The 25466-nt window shown below is 49.8% G+C and overlaps 1 protein-coding gene across 1 annotated transcript; it reads left to right on the top strand.

Annotated features, from left to right (window-relative positions):
• The first annotated feature begins 19748 nt into the window (after positions 1-19748).
• Barx1 (BARX homeobox 1) lies at positions 19749-23224 on the top strand. The gene is made up of 4 exons (NM_001108880.1): positions 19749-20054; positions 21704-21995; positions 22099-22183; positions 22536-23224. Exons 1-4 carry the CDS (start codon positions 19832-19834, stop codon positions 22698-22700), a joined length of 765 nt encoding a protein of 254 aa, NP_001102350.1. The 5' UTR covers positions 19749-19831; the 3' UTR covers positions 22701-23224.
• The last annotated feature ends 2242 nt before the right edge of the window (positions 23225-25466 follow it).

Below are 25466 nucleotides of genomic sequence, written 5' to 3'. Positions count from 1 at the left end.
TAGAGCTCATACCTGTGCCTTGGGTCCGTGGTGCAGCAGAAAGGGTGGTGGTTGATGATCAATAACAAGTGGAACCGTGGTGTGCAGCCTCTAGCACTCAGCAGGACGGTCGCAGTCCTGGGTTTCTGGAATGAGCAGGTTTTGGAAACTCTTGACTTGCTGTTGGATCTCCACAGAGGATGACAGCCTTAACCATGGAAAGCGAGGTAACCATGTGACCAAAGCTCTCTGGCACCAAATAGCATTTCCTGCAAACTCACTCCTAATACTGGTGAGTGTAACAGCAATCTATGGTCAAATAACGTCACAGTTTCGTTTCTATTACTGTGGTTAAAAAAAAAAAAAAAGCAAGCTTTATGACAAAGAGTAAATCTCAGAAGAAGGGGTTTGTTTCAGCTTACTGTTTTGGGTTATACTATATGCAGGAAGTCGAGGCAGAAACCCACATCAACTTGTCATATCCACAGTCCGGAGCAAAAGGAGACAAAAGCATGCGTGTTTAGATTTCAACTAGCTATCTCTACTCACAGACAGTCCAGCGCCCCAAACCCGAGAAATGCCCATTGTCAGGCTGGGTCTTCATTTAAAATCATCAAGACAGTCCTCCATAGACGTGCCCAGGGGCTATCCCAATCCCCCAGTGAGGATCTCTTCCCAAGTGATTCTAGGTGGTGGGAGGTTGGCAATTAAAACTAATCATCACAGCCAGGTGGTGGTGACACATGCTTCTAATCCCAGCACTCAGGAGGAGAGGCGGACAGATCTCTGAGTTCAAGGGCTGGTCTACAGGGTGAGTTCCAGAACAGCCAGGGCTACACAGAGAAACCCCGCCTTGAAAAACGAACAAACCAAAAGCTACCACAACTGGCGATGGTGTCTAGGAAGCCAGTCAGGCAGCCTTGGAAGGCAAGGTAGCTTAAGCAAGTGACTGAGGCCTCATCAACACCAATTACATTCAGCTGTCTTCTCTCCCTCAGTATAGGCCTTTGGCCCTTTCATGACTGCTCCTTACAGTTGACTAACTGAGGGAGAATTGGAGCCTGCTTTGTTTTACTGTCCATAAGTGAATAGCTACAGCACTATAGCCCTCACTCAAACTGACCATGGAAGACAGCCATAAATAAATCTCACAGTAGGCTGGGTGGCCAGGAACTTGGAAGGAACCGGACTGGAGGGCTGGTGATAGCTAAGCTGACGGGGTGGTGTGAAGACAGGCTTTGCTGAGTGGCCACAGAATCCAAAGGTCCTTGTCTGTGCTCTGTGGATGACCACTAAGGCCAGTCACCACAGAGGAGGCTCTGAAGCAAGGGGATAAAATGACTCATTCTGCAGGTGTCCAACAGCCTCTTTCCCAGGCCATTTCAGTGTTGGTCCAATCGGTTCATAAGCAAAGTTGCCATGGCAACATCACGGTGCCATGATGGGCTCAGAAACTTAGACTTCCTTTGGCCAAGTCTAATTTGGTAAATACTCTTGTTGAGTACTTAATCTTCTTACAAGAAAAGAAAGGAAAGGGAGGAAGAGGAGGAAGAAGAGGAGGAAGGGGAGGAAGGGAGGAAGAGGAGGGAGGGGAGGGAGGGGAGGAAGGGAGGAAGAGGAGGGAGGGGAGGGAGGGGAGGGAGGGGAGGAGGAAGAGGAACCAATCTACCAGCGTTGATCCCTGATGAGATCCATAGTGTTGCCACAGAAACAGTTCTGTTAGTTGAAAGATGAAATGGTTTACTGAAAACCCATTGGTTTATCGAGACAGACTTTCTTTGTGTAACCTTGGCTGTCCTTGAACTAGCTGAATAGACTAGGCTGTCCTTGAACTCACAGAGATCTGTCTGCCTCTGCCTCCTGAGTGCTGGGATTAAAGGTGTGCACCACTGCCCCCCACTTTCACTAAAGCAAAGGTTTTTTTTTTTTAAGGCAGACTTCTCTCTTTTTTAAAATATTTATTTATTTTACTTATATGAGTACACTGTAGCTGTCTTCAGACACACCAGAAGAGGACATCAGATCCCATTACAGATGGTTGTGAGCCACCATGTGGTTGCTGGGAATCAAACTCATACCTCTGGAAGAGCAGTCAGTGCTCTTAACCGCTGAGCCATCTCTCAGGCCCAAGGTTTTTATTTCAATGAAGATGTGTCAATATTTTCCTTTATGACAGACTGTTTTAAATGACCTGAAGAAATCATTTTCTAACCCAAACTCAGATTTTTTTTTCCTTTGCTTTCTTCCAGAACAGAGAGCTTCAGGTAGCCCAGGACTTGGGAAACAAAGCTGTATCAGAGCTCTACCTGATTTGGTAAACCAGGCACTAGTGGGACACAACCATGTTGGTTCAGTGTGTGGTATCATTAGATGTTCTAGTGCTTTGGAGTCCGAGCTGAGTACCCCCGACAGAATGCTGAGTACCCCGGACAGAATGCTAAGTACCCCTGACAGAGTGCTGAGTACCTCTGACAGAGTGCTGAGTACCCCCACAGAGTGCTGAGTACCCCTGACAGAGTTGCTTTGGCATGCAAAGCATAAAATGCTTACAGAGAAACTGTGTCCCTCCAGCTCTAGTGGGTTTGCCATTTTTTAGCCCTTGCATATGGACTCATCAGCCATTTAGAGTAAGGTAGAATCTGAAGCCTGCTTTATCCAGTATGGGTATCCATTTATCCCAGAATGACTTATTGACAAGAACTCCCTTCCCCTCATTGAGTCACCGTGTGTGTGCTACTGTGTACTGCTGATTTCCTAGGTCTGCCCCTATGCTAACACACACTTGCTACTGTGAGGATTTTGTTCTTTCAGACAAGGTCTAATCGTGTAGCCCTGTCTGGCCCAGAAGTTACTATGTAGACCCAGTTGTTGTCAAAATCACAGAGATCCTCCTGCCTCTGCCTCCTGAGTGCTGGGGTCAATAGAATGCACCACCAAGACCAGCTACTATTAGGGCTATAAACCAACTCTTAAATGAAGTAAAACGTATTTCTTCAAAATAGTTTTTCCTATATGTCTCAGCATAATCAGCAGAATCAGCTTTCAACTTTCTACCCAAAGGTAATAAACTACGGAGATTCTTTTAAGGAAGTCAACAACACTCCACTAACATCACCATAACAGACAAATCACTGGAGGTTGATTGTAAGCAAAGGTCAGAATTCATTTGCCACAGTCCCAGAGGCTGGAAGTCCAGGATCAAGGCCTTGCTGGATGTGGTGCTTGACAAGGCTTCCAAGATCAAACCTTGAATGCCCCATCCTCTGGAGGACAGGGGACAGGAGAGCAAAAGGCAACCAAGGTAGAGGAATCTCAGCTTCTCTCTGGGCCTCTTATAAGGACTCTGTCCATGACTTCATCAGCCCGTACAGCGCTCCCTCCAACACTGTCCAGCTGACCACTGTATGTTGCTTAGAAACTCTAGGAGTACACACAGACCCCAACAAGGCTTTGGATCCATGACTCCACCGGATGGATTCGTTCACTTGCTGTCTGTTGACTTTATCTCAGCGAAGTTTTGGCATTCTGAATATAGGTCTGTACATGTTAAATTTACCCCTAAATTCTGCATATTTTAACCCTATTATAAACTAGCCCTGTTTTAGATTTTTATTGTTAGCTATTAAGGATGGTTTTTATTGACTTTATTCTGAAATCACTGACTAACCTCATTTATTAATTCATGAAAATTCTCTGTCAATTATGATTTTCTGCACCTGTGAATAAGAAGATACTGTCACCTAATTCTTTGCAAATTTATATGTATTAGTGTTTTGAGTGCATGCCTGTCTATGAACCACATGCATGGGTAGTGCCCACAGAGACCAAAAGAAAGTGTTAGATTCTTTGGAACTGGAGTTACAGACATTTTCCTTTTTTATTGGACTGTCTAGAACTTCCACTGCCATTCAAATACAGATGTAAACTGTGAATACTGAACCATTTCTGACTTTCTCTTTTTTTTTCTTTTCTTTTTTTCAGAGCTGGGGACCGAGCCCAGGGTCTTGCGCTTGCTAGGCAAGCGCTCTACCACTGAGCTAAATCCCCAACCCCCATTTCTGACTTTCTTAAGGAAGTGTTTAATCTACTGTTATTAATTACTAATCTTTTAAATTAGGTAACTTCAGTTTTTCCGAATGATCTTTACTAGATTAAAGTGCTTTCCTTCTAGTCATAGTTTTGAGAAGATTTTGGAAAATAGTTTTACTTTTAGTTATATGTGTTTGCAGGGTTCTGCACACATGAGTGCAGTAACCTGCAGAGACCAGAAGGGGGCATCAGATTCTCCGAGAGCTGGAGTTAGCCTGTAGTAGGGCCTGCAAGCTGGGGGCTGGAATTTAGGTCCTCTCCAAGAGCAGCCAACTTTTAATCACTGAGCCATCTTTCCATCCTTGAAGATTTGTGCTTTTGTTTTGGGGTTTCTGTTTGTTTGTTTAAATGTATGTACAGGTGCTAAACCTTGTCGAACACTGCTCCTATATGCCTTGAAATAAACACTTGCTAATCTTTTAAATCCATATTAGTCTGGTGAATAAATAAATATATTTTTTAAAATATTAGAGCAATCTTGTGTTCTTGGGATAAATTCAAACGGTCATGAAAAGTGGCAAATTCTCTCTACAGCCAGATTCAAATTGGAGTTCTGTTTGACTCTAAGAAACATTTGTCTATTTTTCATGCAACTGTTACATTTTGGTATTAAGGTAGTAAGTATATATAGACAGAGATTGGGTTTGGTTTTGACTTTTAGTAACAGGGTCTTACTCTGTAGCCCAGGCTGACCTTAAGCCCATGGTGATCCTCCTGCCTCCACATCCCAGTTGCTGCAATTATTGGCATGAGCCTCCATGCTCCGCTGAAGCTGAGCCTCGTGCTGATGTTTTACTCTGAGCTCTCTTGTACGCCTGCTTTGTGAGACCAGCAGAAACTAGCTACAGAGAATTCCCACTTGTTTCCTGGAGGGACTTATGTAGGTAGCATTGATTTTATCTTATCCTTACATATTCCATATAATATTTTCCTATGTCGTTTGAGTTGAGAGTTTTCTTCAGGTGACATTTTTAACTGCATTAAGTGCTGCATAATGGCTGGAGCCACACACACACACACACACACACACACACACACACACACACACACATTTAAAACCTGTCAATTTGGCTTCATTTCTAGAATGACCTGGAATAAAGAATTTCATAATGTCTGTATTATTCTTTTAATAACTGTCAGATATTTGTTGATATATTGTCTTCAGTTCTTTTTATTAATTTTTTACATTTATTGTGTGTGGGGTTGTGCTTATGTGTGCTTGTGTGCATGCGTGTGTGTGCATGCGTGTGTGTATGTGCATTTCTGTGTGTCTGTGTGTGTGTCTGCATGTGACTGTATCTATGTGTGTGCGTGTGTGTGCCTGTGTGTGTTTGTGTGTGTGACTGTGTCTGTGTGTGCATGTGTGTGTGTACACATGCATGTGCCTCAGTGTGTTTGTGAAGGTCAGAGGACGACGCGCAGGAATTATTTTCCCCCTCCACCGTGCGTCCCTGGGGGTTGAACCCAGATCTTCAGGATTGGTGGCAGGTGCTTTATCTGCTGAGCCATCTCACCGCCCTGTCTTTCATTCTCATTGACAATCTCTCTTTTTCTTCTTAATTAGTCTGGCTGAAGGTTTGCCATTTCCTCTTAAACTTTCAAACGACTTTATTTTGGTTTTGTTGCTTTGCTCGCCCTTCACTCCCCTCCCCTTCCTGCTTCAGCTCAAGCCTGGAGCCCTGCATGTGTCAGGAATGGGCTCTACCTCTGACTGCATCCCTAGCCTTTCGCTCTGCTCTTTCTACTTACTTTAGGCTTTATTCTCTCTTTCTCCTTTTTTCTAATCTGCTCATATAAAAGCTCGGATCCTTTGTAACCTTGGGGTCTTCCACCTAGCCTCTTTGCCCCCGAAAATAACAGCTCTTAGACTTCTTAGATATGAATGAATGCTTAGGGCATTCATGGCTTTGGCTTGTTCCCCAACTAGCTCACAACTTAATTAGCTCATTCATTTTATTCTATGAGTGCCACACAGCTCGTGACCTCTCAGGTTTGACTGTCTCCTGTGCCTGACTCTTTCCCAGAATCCTCCCCTCCTCTCTGCCAGAACTCCCGCCTCCTGTTTCCTGCCTCAGCTCATTGGCCACAGGCTTTTTAATTGACAGGTCATGCGGCCATACAGTATGTAAAGATTCTCTCTACACTCATTCGTTTCAGATGTTTATTTCCTAGAAAGTCATTCAACACTCTGAGCTCCTTCCTACGCACTTTCTGTGTGCACAGAGTTCCATTTATGTTTGTATTTTGGTGTATTCTTCTGTACTGGGGATTTAATCTAGGACCTCTCATACTAGGCAAGCGTCCTACACCGACTCCCGCCATGCTCCACAAACTTTGACATGTGTTGTTTTTACTTTCTCGTGTGTGAGTGTGTGTGTGTGTGTGTGTGTGTGTGTGTGTGTGTGTGTGTGTGTGTGTGTTGGCTAATTGCCAATGAGTGGGGTTTTCCCAATACTTCTCGTGGTTGGTTTATAATTTGATTTAGCTGTGATCGGACACCATGCTCTAAGTGATTAAAAAAAAAAAAGGAAGCATCTCGATGCTTGGTGTTCTACACAGCGTTTCGTCTACTCTGAGAAGTATTTCATGTGCACTGAATATAACATATGCACTGCCGTGGTCAGTTTAGTCAAACGGGCTAGCGGTGGTGCTCAGGCTTCAATATCCATTTGTCTTTGGGTATGCACATGTGTTGTGTATGTACAGGCACAGATGTGTTTACATGGCTACATGCGCACACACATACATGTAGAGGCTAAATTTTATCAATTAGTGTGAGCAGATAAAGCTTAAATCTCCGGGTGTAAGGAATGATTTCTCTGTTTCTCTAGTTTCCTCTGAATGTTTTCCTTCATGTATTTGGAAGCCCTGCTATAGGATGTACACTAACTTAAGGTTAAACCAGGCTGAGGAGAAAACCTTCTTGCAATTGTAATATCCCTCATCCTGGAGTTTGTCTCTCTCTCTCTCTCTCTTTTTTTTTTTAGCTGAGGACCGAACCCTTTAATTTTTTAACTACTAACATATCTACGGTTTTCTATTCAAAAGACTTTGTTGTAGAAAGCACATGGCTGGGTTTTGCTAACTATCTCTACATGTTTCTATTTTTGCCTTTTAGTGTGAGCATCTAAGCCACCATTATATGTAATGTAATATAATTCTCTGTATGGTTGGATTTTTTTATGTGTATGGATGTTTTACCTGTGTGCTTATTGGTGCACTATAGGTACGCAGTACCCAGGAAGGCCAGAAGGGGGCGTTGGAGCCTCTGGAACTGTCCATACAGATATGGTTGTGAGCCACCATGTGGGTCCAAGGAACCCAACCCTGATCTTCTCCAAGAGCAACAAGTGCTCTTAACCTCTGAGCCATCTCTGCAGAAACTGGTCTGCTGATTTACTTTTAAAATGTGGGGTTTTGTTCCTGTCTGCTAATTTCATCACCTCTGCTATTTTTCAGTCTCTTTTCAGTAATTGATTTTTGTTTGTTTGTTTGGCCCAGTTACAGCTCATGTTTTCTTCTTTCTGCATGCCTGATAATTTGCAACTGGATATTGGCTCTTTAAGTTCCAGGTTGTTGAGCTGTAAACGCTATGATATTATTTTAGAGACTGTTCCATTGGTCTGGCTACAGTTAATTTATCTGCAGAACAGTTTGATTCTTTTGATGCTTGATTGTCATAATTTTGGTTTTAAAAAACTTCAGAGAAGCTCATAATCTGGGAAATTTTGGCCTGCTTCTAAGCATGACCCTGGTGGGTGATTTTCTGCCCAATGCTGTGTATTATCAGGATTCTCAGCTCAAGCCTCATCAACCCTCCCTCTCCTGCAGCAACTGCTCTGACAAAGATGCCTGGCCTCAGGGCTGGAGAGATGGCTCAGTGGTTAAGAGCACTGACTGCTCTTCCAGAGGTCCTGAGTTCAATTCCCAGCAACCACATGGTGGTTCACAACCATCTGTAAAGAGATCTGATGCCCTCTTCTGGTGTATCTGGAGACAGTGACATGTACTTATATACATAAAATACATAAATCTTTTTTTTTTTTCTTGGCTCTTTTTTTTCGGAGCTGGGGACCGAACCCAGGGCCTTGCGCTTCCTAGGTAAGCGCTCTACCACTGAGCTAAATCCCCAGCCCCCTTTTTTTAATTCATTTATTTAATGTATGTAAGTACACAGTTGCTCTCTTCAGACACACCAGAAGAGGGCATCAGATCTCTTTACAGATGGTTGTGAGCCACCATGTGGTTGCTGGGAATTGAACTCAGGACCTCTGGAAGAGCAATCAGTGCTCTTAACCACTGAGCCATCTCTCCAGCCCCCATAAATAAATCTTTAAAAAAGAGATGCCATGAGTTCTTCTTGAATTTCTAGAGCTCTTTCTTTGTGACTCCGCTTCCTTTGTCCTAAAATTTCTAGCCTTCAGGAAGCCCCAGACCCTAATTTCTCTGTCCTCGGTGACCATCTGTGACCCGTCATCCACCTTACTTGGAACTGGGTCAGACAGCCAGTGTGGCATTTGCTTCGTTCCAAAAACTAGCCACTGTGCCAGTTTTTTCCAGTGACCCCCTCCCCTCTGCCTCCCTGTCCCTCCTCCCTCCCAGAGTCCCCACTTCTGTTTTCAGCCCGTCCTCACACTTACCCTCTGGTAAGGTGTCTTTCCCTTCTGGAGTCTAAACTCACATCCCCAGTTCACCTGACAACTTTGGAAATGAGGCTGGCTCATTTCCAGGGGTTAGCACACTGCTGGTGACTTTAGCAAACAAGCCCTGGTTCCTGCAGCCAAACTCACAGCTGTTTGCTCCAGTCACGAGTTCGTCCAGTGTGTGTGCTGCTGGTCTGAGGGGGAGTTCACCACACAAGTGACTCAGGATCTAGATCCCTTCACCTCAGCTCTTTTCCATCCTCCGTGTCTGGGCGATGGACGGCTCTGACAAATCCTACTTCAGTGTTTGGGGTATGATTCAGTCAGTCAAGTGAGGGTCTGAGTCTATGTTCTCAACACCTAGATAAAAGCTGGATGCGGGGTTGGGGATTTAGCTCAGTGGTAGAGCGCTTGCCTAAGAAGCACAAGGCCCTGGGTTCGGTCCCCAGCTCCGAAAAAAAAAAGAACAAAAAAAAAAAAAAAAAAAAAAAGCTGGATGCCATGGTGCACATCTATAAAGTCAGAAGCAGAGCTCAGAGTCTGACAGCCAGTCGGTCTATCTAGAATGGGAAGGTTCCAGGTTCAGCGAGAGAGAGATCCTGTCTCAAAAATAAAGTGGAGGAGTGTTGACATGGTCCTGCAATGGAGTCACTTCTACGTGGTGGAAGGAGAGAACCAATCCCACTGCTTGTCCACTTGACAGAAGCAGGAGTTGGCTGCACTAAAGCTAACGCTCCTCCTGGGCAGAACCTGTATTTCCCAGGTTTCTCCTCAGGTCTTCTTGGGGCCTTGAACCTGGTCCTTGGAGCCTCTGAGAGCCTCTATGCATCCAGTCATGGAAGTCTGCCATGGAGGAAGATGAAAGCCTTCTGTGGGCAGAGCCTGTAGTCCAAAGTCCAGATACCAGGCCAGGGGCCAAGCAGCTGCCTCAGGAGCTCTGTGCATTCTAGTCCTCTGTGCCAGAGCCTAGGCAAGTTAAAAACAACAGGAACAGGAGGAACCAACAGATCTGACCTGCAGCTGCTGCTGGCCCACCTTGGTCTGTATATACCCCCTTGCTGGTGAGCTCTGCTACTTGATTGGGCGTCACTGCTGATCCAGCTCAGGGCCTTGCCTAGGTTAGGAACAGTTCCCTTCTCTGGACGTATCCCCTTCTGGGTAGTAATTTCTATACTCATTTGATTCATTTGCTTTGGTTTTCCTGTTTTTCCCCAGGCTGGCTTTGAACTCCATGCAATCCTCCTGCCTCAGCCTCCAGAATACTGGATCACCACATCTGGCTTGTTGTCACTTTTGGGTTTTTTTTGTTTGTTTGTTTGGTTGGTTGGTTTTTTTTTTTGTTTGTTTGTTTTTTTGTTTTTGTTTTTTTCAGAGCTGGGGACCGAACCCAGGGCCTTGTGCTTGCTAGGCAAGTGCTCTACCACTGAGCTAAATCCCCAACCCCGCTTTTTGTCACTTTTAATCATGGTAAGATGGTAGCTGATGGATACAACACACTGGGGTGACCAGAGCATGGGCCCTGTAAATATCGCGTTCCTGCCCACACATGTTGGCCTGGCAGAGGGGATTCCTGAGCAGTGGCAAGAGTTACAGAGACAGAGAGAGGTCTTGGCTCCTGGGACATGGGACATCATGGCAGGCTCACTGATGTGGTGACTCTGAGATTTGTTCCTGGTTGGTGGTGACAGAGACCCAGCTGGGCATCCTGACAAACAGGCTTTTATGAGTTGTCTGCCCAGGATCTCACGAGGCTGTGGGCCAAGTGTCTGCCATGCTGTGGTCTCTGCTCAGCCTTCTGGGCTCACCTGAGTGAGAGGCAGACTCTCTTACTCCAGGGTTCTGGTGCCATCAACCTTCCTACTCCCCCCCCCCCCGGTACCCCTTACACCAAGTCTCCAAGAACATCTCTGACCTCAGGAAGGCTCAAAGGATTCTTAAAGGCATCACCCAATTAGATCTATCCAAGTCAATTAGCTAAGGACTCAATTACATTTGCCATTAAAGGTAGTGTGGACCCCGGCCACACGGCTTTACCTTCAAGTTGGTGGATTATTCAGGAAATGGACACCAGGGGGCGACCTTAGAGTTAGCCTGCCACACGGATCTCCTTGCTTCAGCAGACTCTTAGAGGAGAGTGAGTGAGCCATTGTTTTCCAAGGTAGAGTGGGTTTTGAATTGGAAGTGCGAAGATAGAGTGTACATCCTCCTTCTTGCCCCCACGTTGCTTCTCATCCAGGAAAGGGGCACATAGAGGTTAAAGAGCTTTAAGTGATATTGCTTCTAACCCCACTTGTTCCTATGCAAGCAGAAGGGAATAATCAGGACTGTTATTTCCCCACAAGCCATGTAGTCACTGGTGGCCATCTTCATCCCCTAGACAGAGATATGATGGGACAGGGTCAATGCAAAAGAAGGGGGTGATTTGCCCATGGGGGGCGGTGGGTGATTTGCCCATGGGAGAGACCAGTACTCTGGATATCTTAAGAAATAGCATATTGTACAGGGATGCCTGGCCTGCTGTGTGTAAGCTGCCTCCTGGGCTCTTGCAAACCCTCCCCATCCAATGATCAGGTCCTGAAACTCAGGGCAGGGGATGACTAACCCAGCCCATCTCCAGTCGGCATGAGGTAAGGCCCATGTTGCTGTGCTCAGATCAAGGAGTGAGGTATTGAGGGTGGAACACAGCAGTCTGGTCAGCTGGGGCTTCGGGTCTGAGCCTCAGTAGCTGTGGGGGATGAAGAGAGAGTGGGTGTGGAGTCAGAAAGTAGCACTGTGGGACCCTCAAGGGACTGCTGGTTCCAAAGCCCGCTCTACTAACTCAAACAAATGGGCTACCACTCCTCCATGCCTTCCAGTAGTATCCCTGCTTACAAACTAAGGGTAAAAATGTCCATCTCAGCTGGACGTGGTGGCACACACCTACAATTCCGGCACTTGAGATGTGGAGGTAGAAGGATCGAAAGTTGGAGGCCAGCCTGGGCTAAACATTGGGGGGCAGGCAGCTTCCTGGAGCAGGACATCCTGGAACAGAGAAGGATCCAGGGCCTCACTAATTGGAGCATGGATGCCTTACTGAAAAAGCCATGTTACCTCAGGCAATTCTGGAAACAACCGGCACTCTAAGCTACACCATGACACCTCTAGAGGAGGCTGTCTCCTGCCTTGCCATGTCCGCAGCCTTGGGTCCTCCTTGTGAGCTCCTAGGTCTACCTCAGCAGCTGGACTGTGTACCCTGAGAGCAGATAAAAATGCCATCTTCTTCCCATCGGAAGCACCAGTGAGAGAGTACATGGCCAGGAAAAGAAAATACTGTTTTCTTTCTTCCTTTCTTTCTTTCTTTCTTTCTTTCTTTCTTTCTCTCTTTCTTTCTTTTTTAAGGTTTTATGTAGGAGGCTGCTGCAAAGCTGGCTCAGAGGTTAAGATCCCTCGATGCCCTTCTAGAAGACCCAGGATTGGCCCCTAACACCCCACATATTGATTCACAACTACATGTAACTCTAACATCAGTGCATCCGACACCATCTTCTGACCTCCACGGGCACCAAGTGTGCATGTGGTGCACAGATATACTCTTAGGTAAAACAGTCACACACACATATAAATAAATAAACAAACAAATCTTCTTAAATGATTTTACATGGAACTGAGGCCAAAGAGATGGCTCAGTCAATAAAGTGGTTGAACACAAGCCTGAGGACCCAAGTTCAGATCCCCAGAATCCATATAAAAAGTTAGGAATGGTGGCCCACGCCTATAATCCTAGTGCCGGGGAGACAGACAAGGGGATGCTGGAGGTCATTGGCCAGGTGGTCTTGCCAAACAGGGGAGCCCCAGGTTCAGTAAGAGACCCTGGCCCAAAATAAGATTTAGTTAAGAAGACAAGGACACACAATATTGCCCCTAGCCTCAAAGCATATCAGATGTGTACACCATCCACAATGGTTTGTTTCCAGCAGTCTGGTTTTCCTTTTCCCTGAGATGTCCTCAGTGAGTCTAGTAATGACACAATGTGACCAGCAGAGGGCAGAAGAATCCTGGAAGACGAGGGGGTGGAGCAATGAGTCCGCTTTTGAGCAAGATTTCCTGGAAAAACTCCTAACTGGCTTCACATCTAGAATAGCCACTCTTCTGCCATATTCCTTCCCTTTGTCTATTCCTCGCAGAATTTGTCACTTGGCAGCTGCAAAGGCTCAGGGCTTGGGAAACCCCAACGAGTCCAAGCCACAGCCTCCTGTCCATCCGCATTTCAGCAGCTGGAGGGGATTTAGATGGAACTGAGGGAGATGGGAAAGGATATAGCCTGGGTGGGAACACTCTCCCCAGGGGTGGCCTTCCCTGAGACGGATGCGCCAAGTCACTGGGCTCTCCGAAGACCGGTTAGGGCTGCCACTGAAGGGGATGGGCACCCCATCACAAGGAGGGTAAATACCTCAACTCCAAAGACGAGTGTGAGAAGTGACTGAGGAGATGACTATGTAACTGATCTGGCCTTTAATCCCAAAACTCGGGAGGCAGAGGAGGAGGATCAGGAGTTTAAGGCTAACCTTGGCTACATAGTACAGAACTGCCTGTGTTACATAAGATGCAAACAAACAGAGTGGGGTGGGAAGGGGGAAAAAAATAAAAGGAGATAATCAGGAGGCAGAGGCAGGTGAATCTCTGAGTTCAAAGCCAGCCTGGCTACATAGGGAGGCCCTGTCTCAAGAAACTTGAGGGAAAGAGAACTAGACAGAGAGAAAGCAGATAGCTGCATTTCATTCAGTTAAGGGTCTGGGTACGGTATTCCCATTTTTAAACTGCTAAAAAAATGTAAGAACATTTTAAATCGCTGAAAAGTCAGAGACAGGCAGAGGAGATGGTCCCTGTGTCCATCAAACAAACAGGTGCTTCTCTGAGGGGACAACAAAACAAGGTTTAAAGCTATGATAACCCTCTGAACAGAAGTGTGTGTGTGCATGTATGTGTGCATGTGTGCATGAGTGTGTGCATGTATGTGTGCATGTGTGTGCATTATGTGCATGAGTATGTGCATGTGTGTGTGCTACACTCTGGAGAATGGATTATAGCCCAGGCATTGGTGAACAGCAATTCCCTGCCTGATTTCATCAGGTAGATAAGCTGAAAATGGAGCTCACACTTTTCAGTAGTTGAAAAAAAAAATTAAGATGAGAATAATATTTCATGACGTGAAAACTGTGTCAAAGTTAAATTTCAGGGCACACAGATGAAGTTGGATTGGAGCAGAACCACGTGACCTGAAACAGGCAACACACAACCTAAACAGCATGAGGTTTTCACTTGTCTGACTGGCTTCCTACAGTAAAAGTAAAAAGGTGTTGGGTCTCTGGTGGAGGCTATAAGAGTGGGCGGGAATGTCCTCAAGGGAGAGACACACCCCACCCCATTCCTCATGCCCCATAACCCAGTCCTGGTTGGAGTCAGAGGCCTGGAAGTCAGGAGCCTAGAACCCATCTCAGTAAGTTCGAATTTGAGGCTATCATGGGCAACGTAAGACTATCTCAAGAAACAAAAGTAAACACATGCCTCGTTGTTTTTGTTTGTTCGCTTGCTTGCTTGTGTGGGGTTCGTTTGTTGGTTGTTTTCATTTGGGGAGGACATTGGGGGGTCCTGGGTGCCCACTGAGGTCACCTGTGGGCATCTGTGATCAGTTAAGCCTGGTGTGTAAGACCATTCCTGGCACCACAGTGAATTTGAGAGCTACACAAGACTCAGATATAGAAAAGGGCGATGTGAGGAGAGAGCCTGGGAAAGCACAGGACCTGTGGAGGCAGCAGTAGCCTCTGCTCTCACTACATGCCAGTCCAGAAGAGCATCTTCTCCACATCGCTGCAAGGACCCAAATCCCATCTGAGGCAAAAGCATCGCCAGGGCTGACAATGTCCTCCCAAGGGAGAGCCGCAATGATGCCCCAACCCACCCCTCTCACTGACAAGCCTCATATTGGGAGCAGTGTCCCGGAGGACCAGGGGTCTCCCAGGAATGCAGTGCAGCTAAAAGGCACCTGGGATAGGGTCTGGATTCCAACCTCTCACACCAGGGCTGATTCCTCATGGTGCGGATGCTAGAAAGAGACCCTGCCCCATAAACAAGCCAGGAAACTCCAAGGGCTTTGAGGGTTTAATCCCGTATTAGAAGCATTAAAGACGTGGGTGTTTGCACTGGGTGCCACAGGCTTTTGTGACTGCCTCTACCCTGGCTAATAGTGAGTGTGGGAGGTCTATGACTTAGCGATGATCGGAAAGAAACAGGAGCAAAGGATCGAGTGCCAGAACTGAGGAGTTAAGAGAGGGGGAATTGGGTGGGTGGGAAAGAAAAAAAAACCGAAAGGGACAGAGTAAAAAGCGGGGTGTTTTCCACCTCGCTATTTCCTCCTGTCTTCCACCACTCTGGGTCTCTTTTTTTGCAGCAAAAATTTTTCTGCAAGGTCAGTCTGCGGTTTTTTTTAATCTAACAGCGGCAACCAGAGAGCCTTTAAGGCTTTGGCAGAATTCCGGGTGCGAGCCAGGTGGCACCTGCCCACAGGGGACTTGGAAATTGCCACCAGACTGTCACCACCACGTTATCTCTTTACCCTGAAGGGACAGGAACCTTGCAGTCCCCAGCCTGCACTCCGCGCGAGGGCTCAGACCTCTCCTGGCCTCCCAGGTTCTTCGCTGCCCAATGGAGACAGTGTGAGTTGCTCCGCTCTGACAGGAGCTGCAGTCCGTACCGTGCGAGCCACGGAGCCGCAGTCAGAGACCAGTGACTCCGTCCTGGGAGTGACCTGGTTCTCACCTCTATACTGGGGTCTTACCGGAAGCTGCTAAGCGCAGGGATGGGTGTGAAACAGGACCAGCGAAGGGTCGCCAGGGACTATGGCCATCAACAACCGTTTCCTTGGAGAGCGTTATGGATATATCTTCATACGAATTTCCAAAGGAAATCACACATTCTTAAACCACAAATCCTACAAAAACCACAAAAGAACCAATCTTCAAGATCATATCTGCAAAGGCACTATCACGCAAAATGCATTCGGACTTCCGAGCTCCAGGAAGAGTTAGGAAAGACTCAGAACAAAAGTCCACACGGACATTGAACTACCCATAACGAAACAGTTACAGAGACTGGCTTTCCTACGAAAGGCAACGTAGATGTGATGTGTGAGTGTAGGGGCCGCGCAATTTTATATTCTCGACAGTTTTGTGTATTGAAACCAAACTGATGACCTCTTTCTAGCAAAGTGCAGGGCGCAGACGGCAGCTTGCCCAGATCACAGGTTGCCCTCTGCTCAGCGATGGCTGTCTGAGTTGAAGCAGTACTCCCCGCCAAGGCCACCGCCGTGCACACCACCTCAACCCGGCCTGGAGTCGAGAGGCAGGCTTAAAGAAATAAACCGCCATGAGAATGAAGCCCACTTGGGGCTCTCCAGGGTGTTCCTGGAAAGAAAACTTACCCAGAGAGCTCTGGGAGGGCGGCGAACTTGACGGGGGCTTAGAGCTTACTGTGAACTGGGGATGGGAATCCTCTCAGGTAGTTTTTGGCCCAGAGAAGTTAAGTTTTAAGAAATCTTCCTCCCAGACACCCGCGCTACCAAATTTAATTTGCTGAATAAGATATAGATCGGTTGCAAGTGGAAAAGTAGACAAGAAAAATCTTCAAGGTCCAGGGAGGGAGGGGAACCCAACTTAGAAGCCCCCTGAGGCTGGTCGCTGATCTGGCTTCGGGCTGCTCCTTCTGCTTGGTGGCACAAGGGACTACCGCTTCCCGAGTAGATCGCCTGCGGAATCCCTTCCCTCCTGGAGGCGCTTGGGAAAGAAACTGCAGATGGAGGTGGTGCGGGTCGAAACCTCACAGTCCTGCTCTGGGGTTCGGCTGTGACCCATCCTCCCTCTTACCCGCCACAGCCAACTGAAGCCCTGGGGTCTTCCGGGCTCGCAAGTGGGAAAAGGGACGGACGGGTTCCACGTTCAAGGGTCCCCTCTTGGCGAGGAGACTGCGCTAAGGATCTCCTGCGGCCTGGAGTCCCCCGTTGCTGGGCCACCCGGGAGGGTGGCTAGCCTGGGACGCTGAGGTCACCTTTTCCACCGTGCCTGCCTCTCCCTGAGCGGCCAGTTTCCGGGATTTTAGTTTAGGCGACGGCGGGAGGCCCTGGCGGGTCGAAGGCGGAAGACTCAGCGGCTGCGCCTCTAGTGGGGACTTCCCTTCTTCCCGTGTCCTCCAAGTGGAAAGGGGAACCCCTTTCCATGTGAACCCCTTTCCAGCCAGCCAATGCAGAATTCCTAAACAAAGGATCCCTGACGCCATTTCTTTGCAAATATTTTTTTTCGCCTAAAAGGGGTTTATTCTCAGGTTTGCTTTAGGGTCCCTCGGACTTTGAGAAGAACGTAGCTCGAAAAGGATGAGCCAGGGGCCCAAGCTTGAAGGGAGCATCAGGGAATAGTCTGTCTCTGAGGCCTTTGGGGCTACGTTAAGCTTTTAGCCCTTGGGGGCTTCATTCCCAGCAGGCAGGAATCATTGTAGGCATTCGGCCTGGGCGGCTTGAAACAGCCCTGGCGAGCGTCCAAGGAGCCGGAGGGTGTGTGTGGGAGGGGGAGAGGCACACCTGTGGAATGGAGTGGGGGTGGGTCTCTTTTGCCTTTCTACGTCTAGAATTAAGGCCTTCGTGCCGAAAATGAGCCTCCTCTGTTCAGCTTGACCTTAGGCGACTTCCTGGCAATAAAAGTAGATTTGGTGACTGGATATCGACAATACCAAGTGAGTGGTCTTGGTGTCCCAATCTTGCGTTTGGGAAACCTGGCTGAAATTTGAAAGGGAGGCACATAGTGTTCAGATACGGGTGGCTTCTGTCAGGATCAAAATAAGAGAAGCTAGGATGGGACCTGGCTGGGACTCCTCCCCGATAGAAACCATTCCAGGTATTACGCCCTTCTGAGGCACAAGAGGAAGTGGAGGGGCCTAATGTTGAGCCCTCCAGGGATGGACAGAGTGTAAGCAGAAAGGTCTTGGTTCTGGTATGGACAGGGTGACCTAGAAAACTGTTTCTACTCACGGGAGTGCCTGGACCAGTCCTTGGATTGAGTTGTACTGAGAAAAAAGGTCTTTGGACTCCTAGCCCAGGCAGCAGAGCCATCCAAGATTCCTATGTCCTGAGTAGACACTGATTTTCCTCTCTGTCCAGTGGGCAAAACCATTGCCACTCTGTCTCTGGTATGTGTGTGGCCTCTGGTATGTGTGTGGCCTGTGTACGTGGGTACAATGAGTCTTAGTGGGTCCCATATCACCCTTCTAAAAGTTATTTTGGCTATGCAATCATCCTCTGGGAGTCTGAAACAACTGAGAGCACTAAGACTATTTCCCTTCAGGCCCCGTGGTGGTCTCCTGGCTGAGAAAGTCACTAACACTTAGCTGAGCTGACCAATGGGCTTTCAGCATTTGCATCTCAGCAGAGAATCTGGAAAGATGTCCTTTGTCCCCTTCCTAGGCCTAACGGACAAGGGCTATTGGCCATCTCTTAGTGTCATGGATGCTACAGTCCAGGGCCTGGCTTCTGAGGCCCCCTGTCAGCAGGCAGAAGAAATTATTTCAGCTTGGAGAATTGGGACACGGGTGTGATGAACTCAGTTTCCCAGAGGCGAGGACTTAGGCTCTGTGGAGAGCATTCGTGGGAAGTAGGAAATAGGAGTGGCTTAAAACATGGGGTCCAGTCCAAGAGGCACTGACTGGCAAGGCTGGACAGGGTGGAGACAGAACCCAAGATTCCAGAGAGAGAGGCAGGTAGGAAGGGTAGGAAGTCCTCCCCTTACTTCCCGGGGACACTCCACCCTTTCTTGTTACCCTGAGCAGCCAAGTCTCACCTTCCCTCCCCACAAAGTCCCTGGAGCCAAGAGTCAGTTTCTCTTCCAGGTTTGAGACAGCTCAGAAACTGTCAGTGCCCAGACTCAAAGAGGCATACTCAACTGAGTTTAGCTTGGAGAGAGAAAAAGAGGGAGCTCTAACAGCCTCGTCCTTAGTCTTATGAGAGACTGGGGACTCAGAGGTAGAGCCACCCCCCCCTCCACTCTCGGAGTACTCCATGACCCCTACCCCCAAGTTTACTATCCTTTGCTCTAAGTAAACACAACTCAGTCCACGGAGTCTGGTGGTTACCAGAGAATATGTGACCAGGTATACTTAGATTCGCAATGTAAGTAAATCCTAATTAGAGAATCTTTTCTCTCCCAGCGCAGCTTCGAGAGAATTGAGATCAGAATGGTAAACTGAGGTTGAGGTGGACAGGGAAAGGGGTTGGTACACAGGCGTGGTCACCGCCCGATGAATTACACCCCGGTATATTGCGGCGGCACCACATCCCTACAGAATATTGCGGACTTGGAAAAGCTACTTATGGCTACCCCTTTCCCTGCGTGACTTTTGCCCCTCCTCCTCTTCCTCCTGACCACTCCAGCCCCTCCCCATCCCATCCAATCCACTGGCCTTGCTGCTGTGCCCTCCCTGTGCCCTCCTGCACCCTCGGGGCTCTTTCCTCTCTACGTCGGCACACTCACGTCTAGGAGGCGTCTTGGACACCTTCACATCACTGCCTAGGATCCTGCGCGGTCCTTGCTGTCTGCCTTCAGACTTTTTCTCACCTCTCATTCAAGATCTTCGGTTTGCCCATCTCCACAGTGTTCTATCCTCAGGGCTGTCCTCTTGGGCGAGCTCTCCTCTTTCTCCCTTGGTCCGGGCCTGCGAGCCCCTATCCTGGGCTCTTTCCCTCCTTCCCTCCTCCCAACCTCCTTTCCACCCTCGTGGGTCCCTCCCTCCGGCACGGCCTAGGGGGTGGGGGGCGGCGGCGCGGGGCGGGGCAGGGCGGGCGGGGCAAGGCAGTGACGCGGGACTGGCCGGGCTAGAGGCGCGGTGGCGCGGGGCGGGGGCGCAGTCCCGGGTCCGACTGGCCGAGCCCCGCGCGCCCCGCCCGCGCCCTGCGCCTCCGCCCGGCCAGCCGGCGGGGGAGGGGGCATGAGCCGGCGCCCGCGCGCCGCCGCGAGCTGCGGGCCGGCCTAGAGCCCCGCGCGGGCCCCGCGCCAAAGCTTAGCCGCCGTCGCTGCCTAGCCGTGGTCGCATCCCCGGGAGCCGCGATGCAGCGGCCGGGGGAGCCGGGCTCCGCGCGCTTCGGTCCGCCCGAGGGCTGTGCGGATCATCGACCGCATCGCTACCGCAGCTTCATGATCGAAGAGATCCTCACCGAGCCTCCCGGGCCCAAGGGCGCAGCGCCCGCGGCCGCCGCTGCTGCCGCGGGCGAGCTGCTCAAGTTCGGCGTGCAGGCGCTGCTGGCCGCCCGGCCCTTCCACAGCCACCTGGGTACGTGCAGCGGCCGCCGTGCAGCGGATTGGGTTTGGCAGGAGGGTGGGAGTTGAGCCGTGGGGTTGTCCGCAATTCATCCTCTTTCTCCCTTCGGTTTCTGGAGCGACCTGGGATGTAACTCAGCGCAGGCCCCAGGCATCTCTCTTCGCGCACTCCAAGTGAGAAAAGTAGAGGGTGCGAGCAATGGCTACCAGGCCTTGTGTACTCAAGCCAGGCCAGAAAAGAGTTTGTCCTCTGCTTCAGGATGACTTTTCCAATCGGGTGATAGGCCAGACCCAGGGACCAGAGCTCGCATCCCCAAGGTAGATGCAAAAATCAATCTACCGTGCGCTCTGGACCAAAATGACTTCAAACCAGGGGAAGCCTGAGTTTCTCGGTAGGGTGGACTAGGCATAACAGTAGCTTCCCGCTCTGGGAAAGCTCAGACCTCTGGAAAAGAGGGTTGTGTCTCGAGAGCTGGATGCTAACTGTGGCCCAAGCCAACCATGAGCCTCCCAGAGCCCTGTGCTTTCTAGCCAGCAACCAGCTGAGGCCTCTGCTGCAGCCAGGATCTCCGTGGGCCTGCGGGAAAGAGGCCTGGTTGTGATCCGCTGCTCAGCTGGCCCTTCTACCTCCAGGTCAGCTGGACTTCCATGCGTCTAGAACCACTTGCTCAGACCTTTTCTGATTTGGTCTTGTCTCTTGGGGGGTTGCGAGGCAGTCTGCCCTGTACTGCATCTCTGCCTAGGGCTTTGGTTGACCGCTCTTTGGTTGACCTCCTTCCTAAGCTCTTTGGTAAAGTGGAGCTGTCTCCCTTCTACATCTCTCCCTTTCTCTTCCCATTTCCTAACTGTCCTTCCGAAGTTTACCTCACCCTGATGGTTCTCAGACAGGGAGATCCACTTTTTACGGGATCTCCTTTATGAGAAGCCTACCAGGAAAGGAAGCGTCCTATATAGACTCCAGCTCAGCTAGCAGTCTTCGGGAACGGCCCCAGATCCTTTTCTGTCCTGGTGGCAGCCAGTCCAGCTTGCCGGTTTGAGGTTCATCTGGTTCCCAGCCATTCTGCTGCTGTTCACGATCAACGTTGGCAATTCGTTTGAAGCGGGCACATAGCCGGTTTAGGGCTAAAAAAACAGGGAAAGATCTTCATGGGGGAAGGCCTGAACAGAGAAAACAAGAAAGGCAATTTTCAGGTTCAAAGGATGCTTTTCGTAACCCTTTCCTAGTTGATGTCCAAGCCTCCGCCGGCGGTGTAGGTGCAGCGCAGCGCCCAGAAAAACAAATGCTCACATTCCACAGCGGTTTTTCCCAACACGGAAGCCTCCCCCTTCCAAATTTACCCGTTTCTTCTTGGTTTCTCTTTTTCACGAAAGACTTACTCTATGTCCTCGGAGCTGTGAACTTGCTCCAAAGAATCCTGAAATCTTAGCGCTTGCAGGCTCATGGGATGCCAAAACAGAGCAAGAGCTGGGAGGGATACTCTTCTCTAAGACTCTCGGGATAGCTACGTGAAGGAGGGTCACCCGGGATGCTAGGTTTAAGTCCTCAGGGAGTGGCTGGCTCAGGCTGAGCTCGGGCTCCCAAGCTCAGCAAAGTGCTGGGGCCTCAGAGGCTCGAATCCAGTTCACGCGGCTCTCTCTTTTTTTTTTTCTGTCTCCCTGCAGCGGTGCTGAAGGCTGAGCAGGCCGCAGTGTTCAAGTTCCCACTGGCGCCGCTCGGCTGCTCTGGGCTGGGCTCCGCCTTGTTGGCCGCGGGGCCTGGGATGCCCGGCACCGCAGGCACGTCGCACCTGCCACTGGAGCTGCAACTCCGCGGGAAGCTGGAAGCCGCTGGCTCGGGGGAACCTGGCACGAAAGCCAAGAAAGGACGCCGGAGCCGCACTGTATTCACTGAGCTGCAGCTGATGGGTCTGGAGAAACGCTTCGAGAAGCAGAAGTACCTCTCTACCCCAGACAGGTACTGCGGGGCAAGACTGGCCTGGGAGGCGGGGGCGTGGAGGGTGGGAGGCAGTAGGCAGGTGGTGGCCCGACGTGCTGAGGGTATGCCTTGCTCTTTCCAGAATAGATCTAGCTGAATCCCTGGGCCTGAGCCAGTTACAGGTGAAGACGTGGTATCAAAATCGGAGGATGAAATGGAAGAAAATAGTGAGTGTGACTGGCGGCTTCCTGCGGGCTGGGGCTTCCTGGGCTTTGTCCTCGGTGTCCTCCAAGAAATATCTCCCCGCTCTCCTCACATTAAGATTTCTGCCCAGCCCATCCAGTACATTCGGTCATTTCTGCTTAGGTTTATTAATGGAGCCAACGTACGCCCCTATCCCAGGCACCTCGGGGCAGCCTCTAACTCCTCCATCCCCGGCTCTTTCTCCCCAGCAGCACTTTAAAGGCCACCGTTTCTTTAGGGCTTGGAGTCACTGGTGAAGCCTTGGTTGGACCTTGGGCACCGGGCGTTCCTTGATCTGATTCTTTTCTCATCTGGTACTGTTCATTCACGGAACAGGTGCTGCAGGGTGGAGGCCTGGAGTCCCCCACCAAGCCCAAGGGACGGCCCAAGAAGAACTCCATCCCCACGAGCGAGCAGCTCACGGAGCAGGAGCGCGCCAAGGAGGCAGAGAAGCCAGCGGAGACACCGGGCGAGCCCAGCGATCGAAGCTGCGAGGACTGAGCGTCGCGGAGGGTGCGGCGCCTTCAGCGGCGACCCCAGGAGCTGGCCCTTTCGTGCTCAAGCCGTTTGCTTTCTAAACGTTTCATTACTACTTTGAATGCGGACAGTTACGGGCCAGACAAGGAAGGACACAGGCCCGGAAGCCAATCCCAGGTCTCAGCGAGCTCCTGCCCCCAGTCTGGGAGAGTTGTGTTCAGCGTGGCCGAAGCTTCTGGTCTTTCTCGGACCTCCGCAGTGCCCCGGCGCTCCACGCGCATTCACGTCCCGCTCCTTGCCCACACTTTTCCCCGGCCTCCAGCCGGCCTTCTGGGCCCGGACACCGGCAGGCACACACTCGTTTCTGCGCCTTGGGGACCCGGCCGCCAGGTGCAGGTCCCTACCACCCTGCCCTGCAGAATCGTCTCTAGCAAATCAGCTGACACCTGGTACCCGATGTCGCTGAGGCTTCTAACCCCTCTCTTGCAAAGACGGTGACTTTTTTTTTTCCAATAAAATATTTTATGACACAGTGGGGGGGCTTGATGGTGGGCTTCCCAAATCTGTGAGGGGTAGAAGAGCGGTGAGGTAGGAAAGGCGCTCGAAATTGCAAGCGGTGTCCTTACCTACTGGCCCAAGCACTGCCTCAGCTAGGTTAGTTAGGAATTAACAGAGTGTGAGGGGCCAGTATGGACTCTCCCTAACCAACTGTGGGGAACCTGCGGGAGGTGGGGGGGGGGGAACCATCATAGATATTAGTCAGCCACCAGTTCAGAAGTGTCCCAGAGCTCTGAGCCATACAGGTCGTTGATTAGTCTCCTGAATCTTCCAGATCAACTTTTTTGAGGGGATGCTCAGTGTATGCTAGGCAGTTCTGTTGATTTGGCAGGGAATGCTGACTAGTGCCTCTCCCAACCAGAAAGGTCTCAGTTGTTTGGGGTGGTTGGTGGTCATGTGATGTCCTGCCTCATAGTGACCACCGGATGGGAATGAGGAACAGGTCACTTTACTAACTAAAGCTCAGAAAAGGGGACACAACCTGACCATTCAGTTTCAGACACATTAGCATTTGAAGCCATGGCCTCTCAGAGTCCCCAAAACGCTGTAGGCTTTGTGACTTGGCTTTGGTTTGGATTTTGGTGGTCATTGCTTTAAAACAAGGTCTCACGCTGTTACTCACTGCCCTGGAACTTGCTGTGTAGACTAGGTTAGTCTTGAACTCAGAGTGTTGCCGGCCTCTGCCTCCCAAGTGATGGGATTAAAAAACACACATAGCAAGGCTTTTAAGTTTAAGAATGTGGCAGTCACCTGTGTCGGTGACTATCCTCTTTATTTTTAAAATTTTGCATTTTCCTGTGTGTGTATGTGTGTGTGTGTGTGTGTGTGTGTGTGTGTGTGTGTGTGTGCTCGTGTGCGCTGTGAAGTGTGTATGTGCTCCTGAGTACAGCTGTGGGGCAAGGGCTAGAGGGATCAGAGGCCCTTGGAGCTGGAGTTGGGGCTGCTGTGAGCGGAGGGATATGGATGCTGGGAACGAGAATTTGGGGTTTCTGCAGAAACAGCATTCGAACTGCTACTCTGTTTCTCCAGCCCCAAGCTTTTCATCTGGTTAGACGATCCCTTCCTAGAACCCATTTTAGACTTCTCCCTAGAGTTTCCAGGGTCATAGTCTGGAGAAACTAAAACTCACATTTTGGGAGGGCTTTGTGAGCAGTTTCTTCCGGCACCCCTGCTGTGCTTTGAGAGACCGTCTCTGCTACGGGTTCTTAATTCAACCTCACAAACAGCCCTAGGAAGGCTGCAATGCTGGCCACCTGGAAGGGACAGTCTCTCTCTCTCTCTCTCTCTCTCTCTCTCTCTCTCTCTCTGTCTCTCTCAGTGTGTGTGTGTGTGTGTGTGTGTGTGTGTGTGTGTGTGTGTGTGTGCCCCTCTAATTCCTTCCGGTCCCAGGTTAGCTCAGCCTAGCAGTGTTATTACGAAACATTCTTATAGCAGTCCCTAACAGTCATTTGGGCTAATCCTTACAGCTCGAAAGGAAAGTGACCAGAAGGCTTGGGGAACTAAGGTTCCAGCTTTTTCTCCATCAACTGCGCCAAACTATAGAAGGGTAGAACCCATTAGGTTGCCCCCCAGATGGGTACAGGGGTTCTAACTCAATCATCTATGACTCCTGTAGGGCCCCTTCATTTTGCTAAATTTGAAGAAACCAATCTTATGCAAATTACTTGCTAAGTGCATCTAAGACTTCCCCAGGGACGCTCCTCACTGGGTGACCTCAGCCGAGCCGGAGGGCTACGGGAAGAGTCGAGAATCAAAACAAATTTCAGAGTGCAGCGCCCTCCTTACACAGAGCAGGAATCTGACTCCGATTCTCCAGTTATCAGTGGATCATTGGAGGCAAGCCGGGGTCTCAAAAGGCGATTCTTTATCCCAATGCAGAAGGAGGTGGCAAGGTTTCCGTCGCTGTCTGCAGGACAGTGCTCCGGGCACACATCAGAGTAAGGCAATGCAAACGCAAATAGTCACCGAGGTAGGGAAGAGAGAGAGCAATGTTTTTCTTCGCGGGCAGATAGTTTTCTTGCTTGGGAGAATACCTGAGACTCGATGGAAACTTCGAGGCAAATGGCTCCGGGAGGGGCGAAGTCCGAAGTGTTCTAAAAGCCGGAGTTCACGATAAAGGGCTTCTCTTAACCACCGGGACCCTAAGGCTTGTGTGCCACCCTCTCCGTCCCCCAGAGCCGAGGGCCCCTCCCTGCCTTCATTGACCACGCCCCTCACTCCAGACCCAGGGGG

This window comes from Rattus norvegicus, chromosome 17 (genome assembly GCF_036323735.1).
Source record: "Rattus norvegicus strain BN/NHsdMcwi chromosome 17, GRCr8, whole genome shotgun sequence".
NCBI classification, from domain to species: Eukaryota; Metazoa; Chordata; class Mammalia; order Rodentia; family Muridae; genus Rattus; species Rattus norvegicus.
The sequence above is the reverse complement of the archived record's forward strand: the minus strand, read 5'-3'. Positions and strand labels throughout refer to the sequence as shown.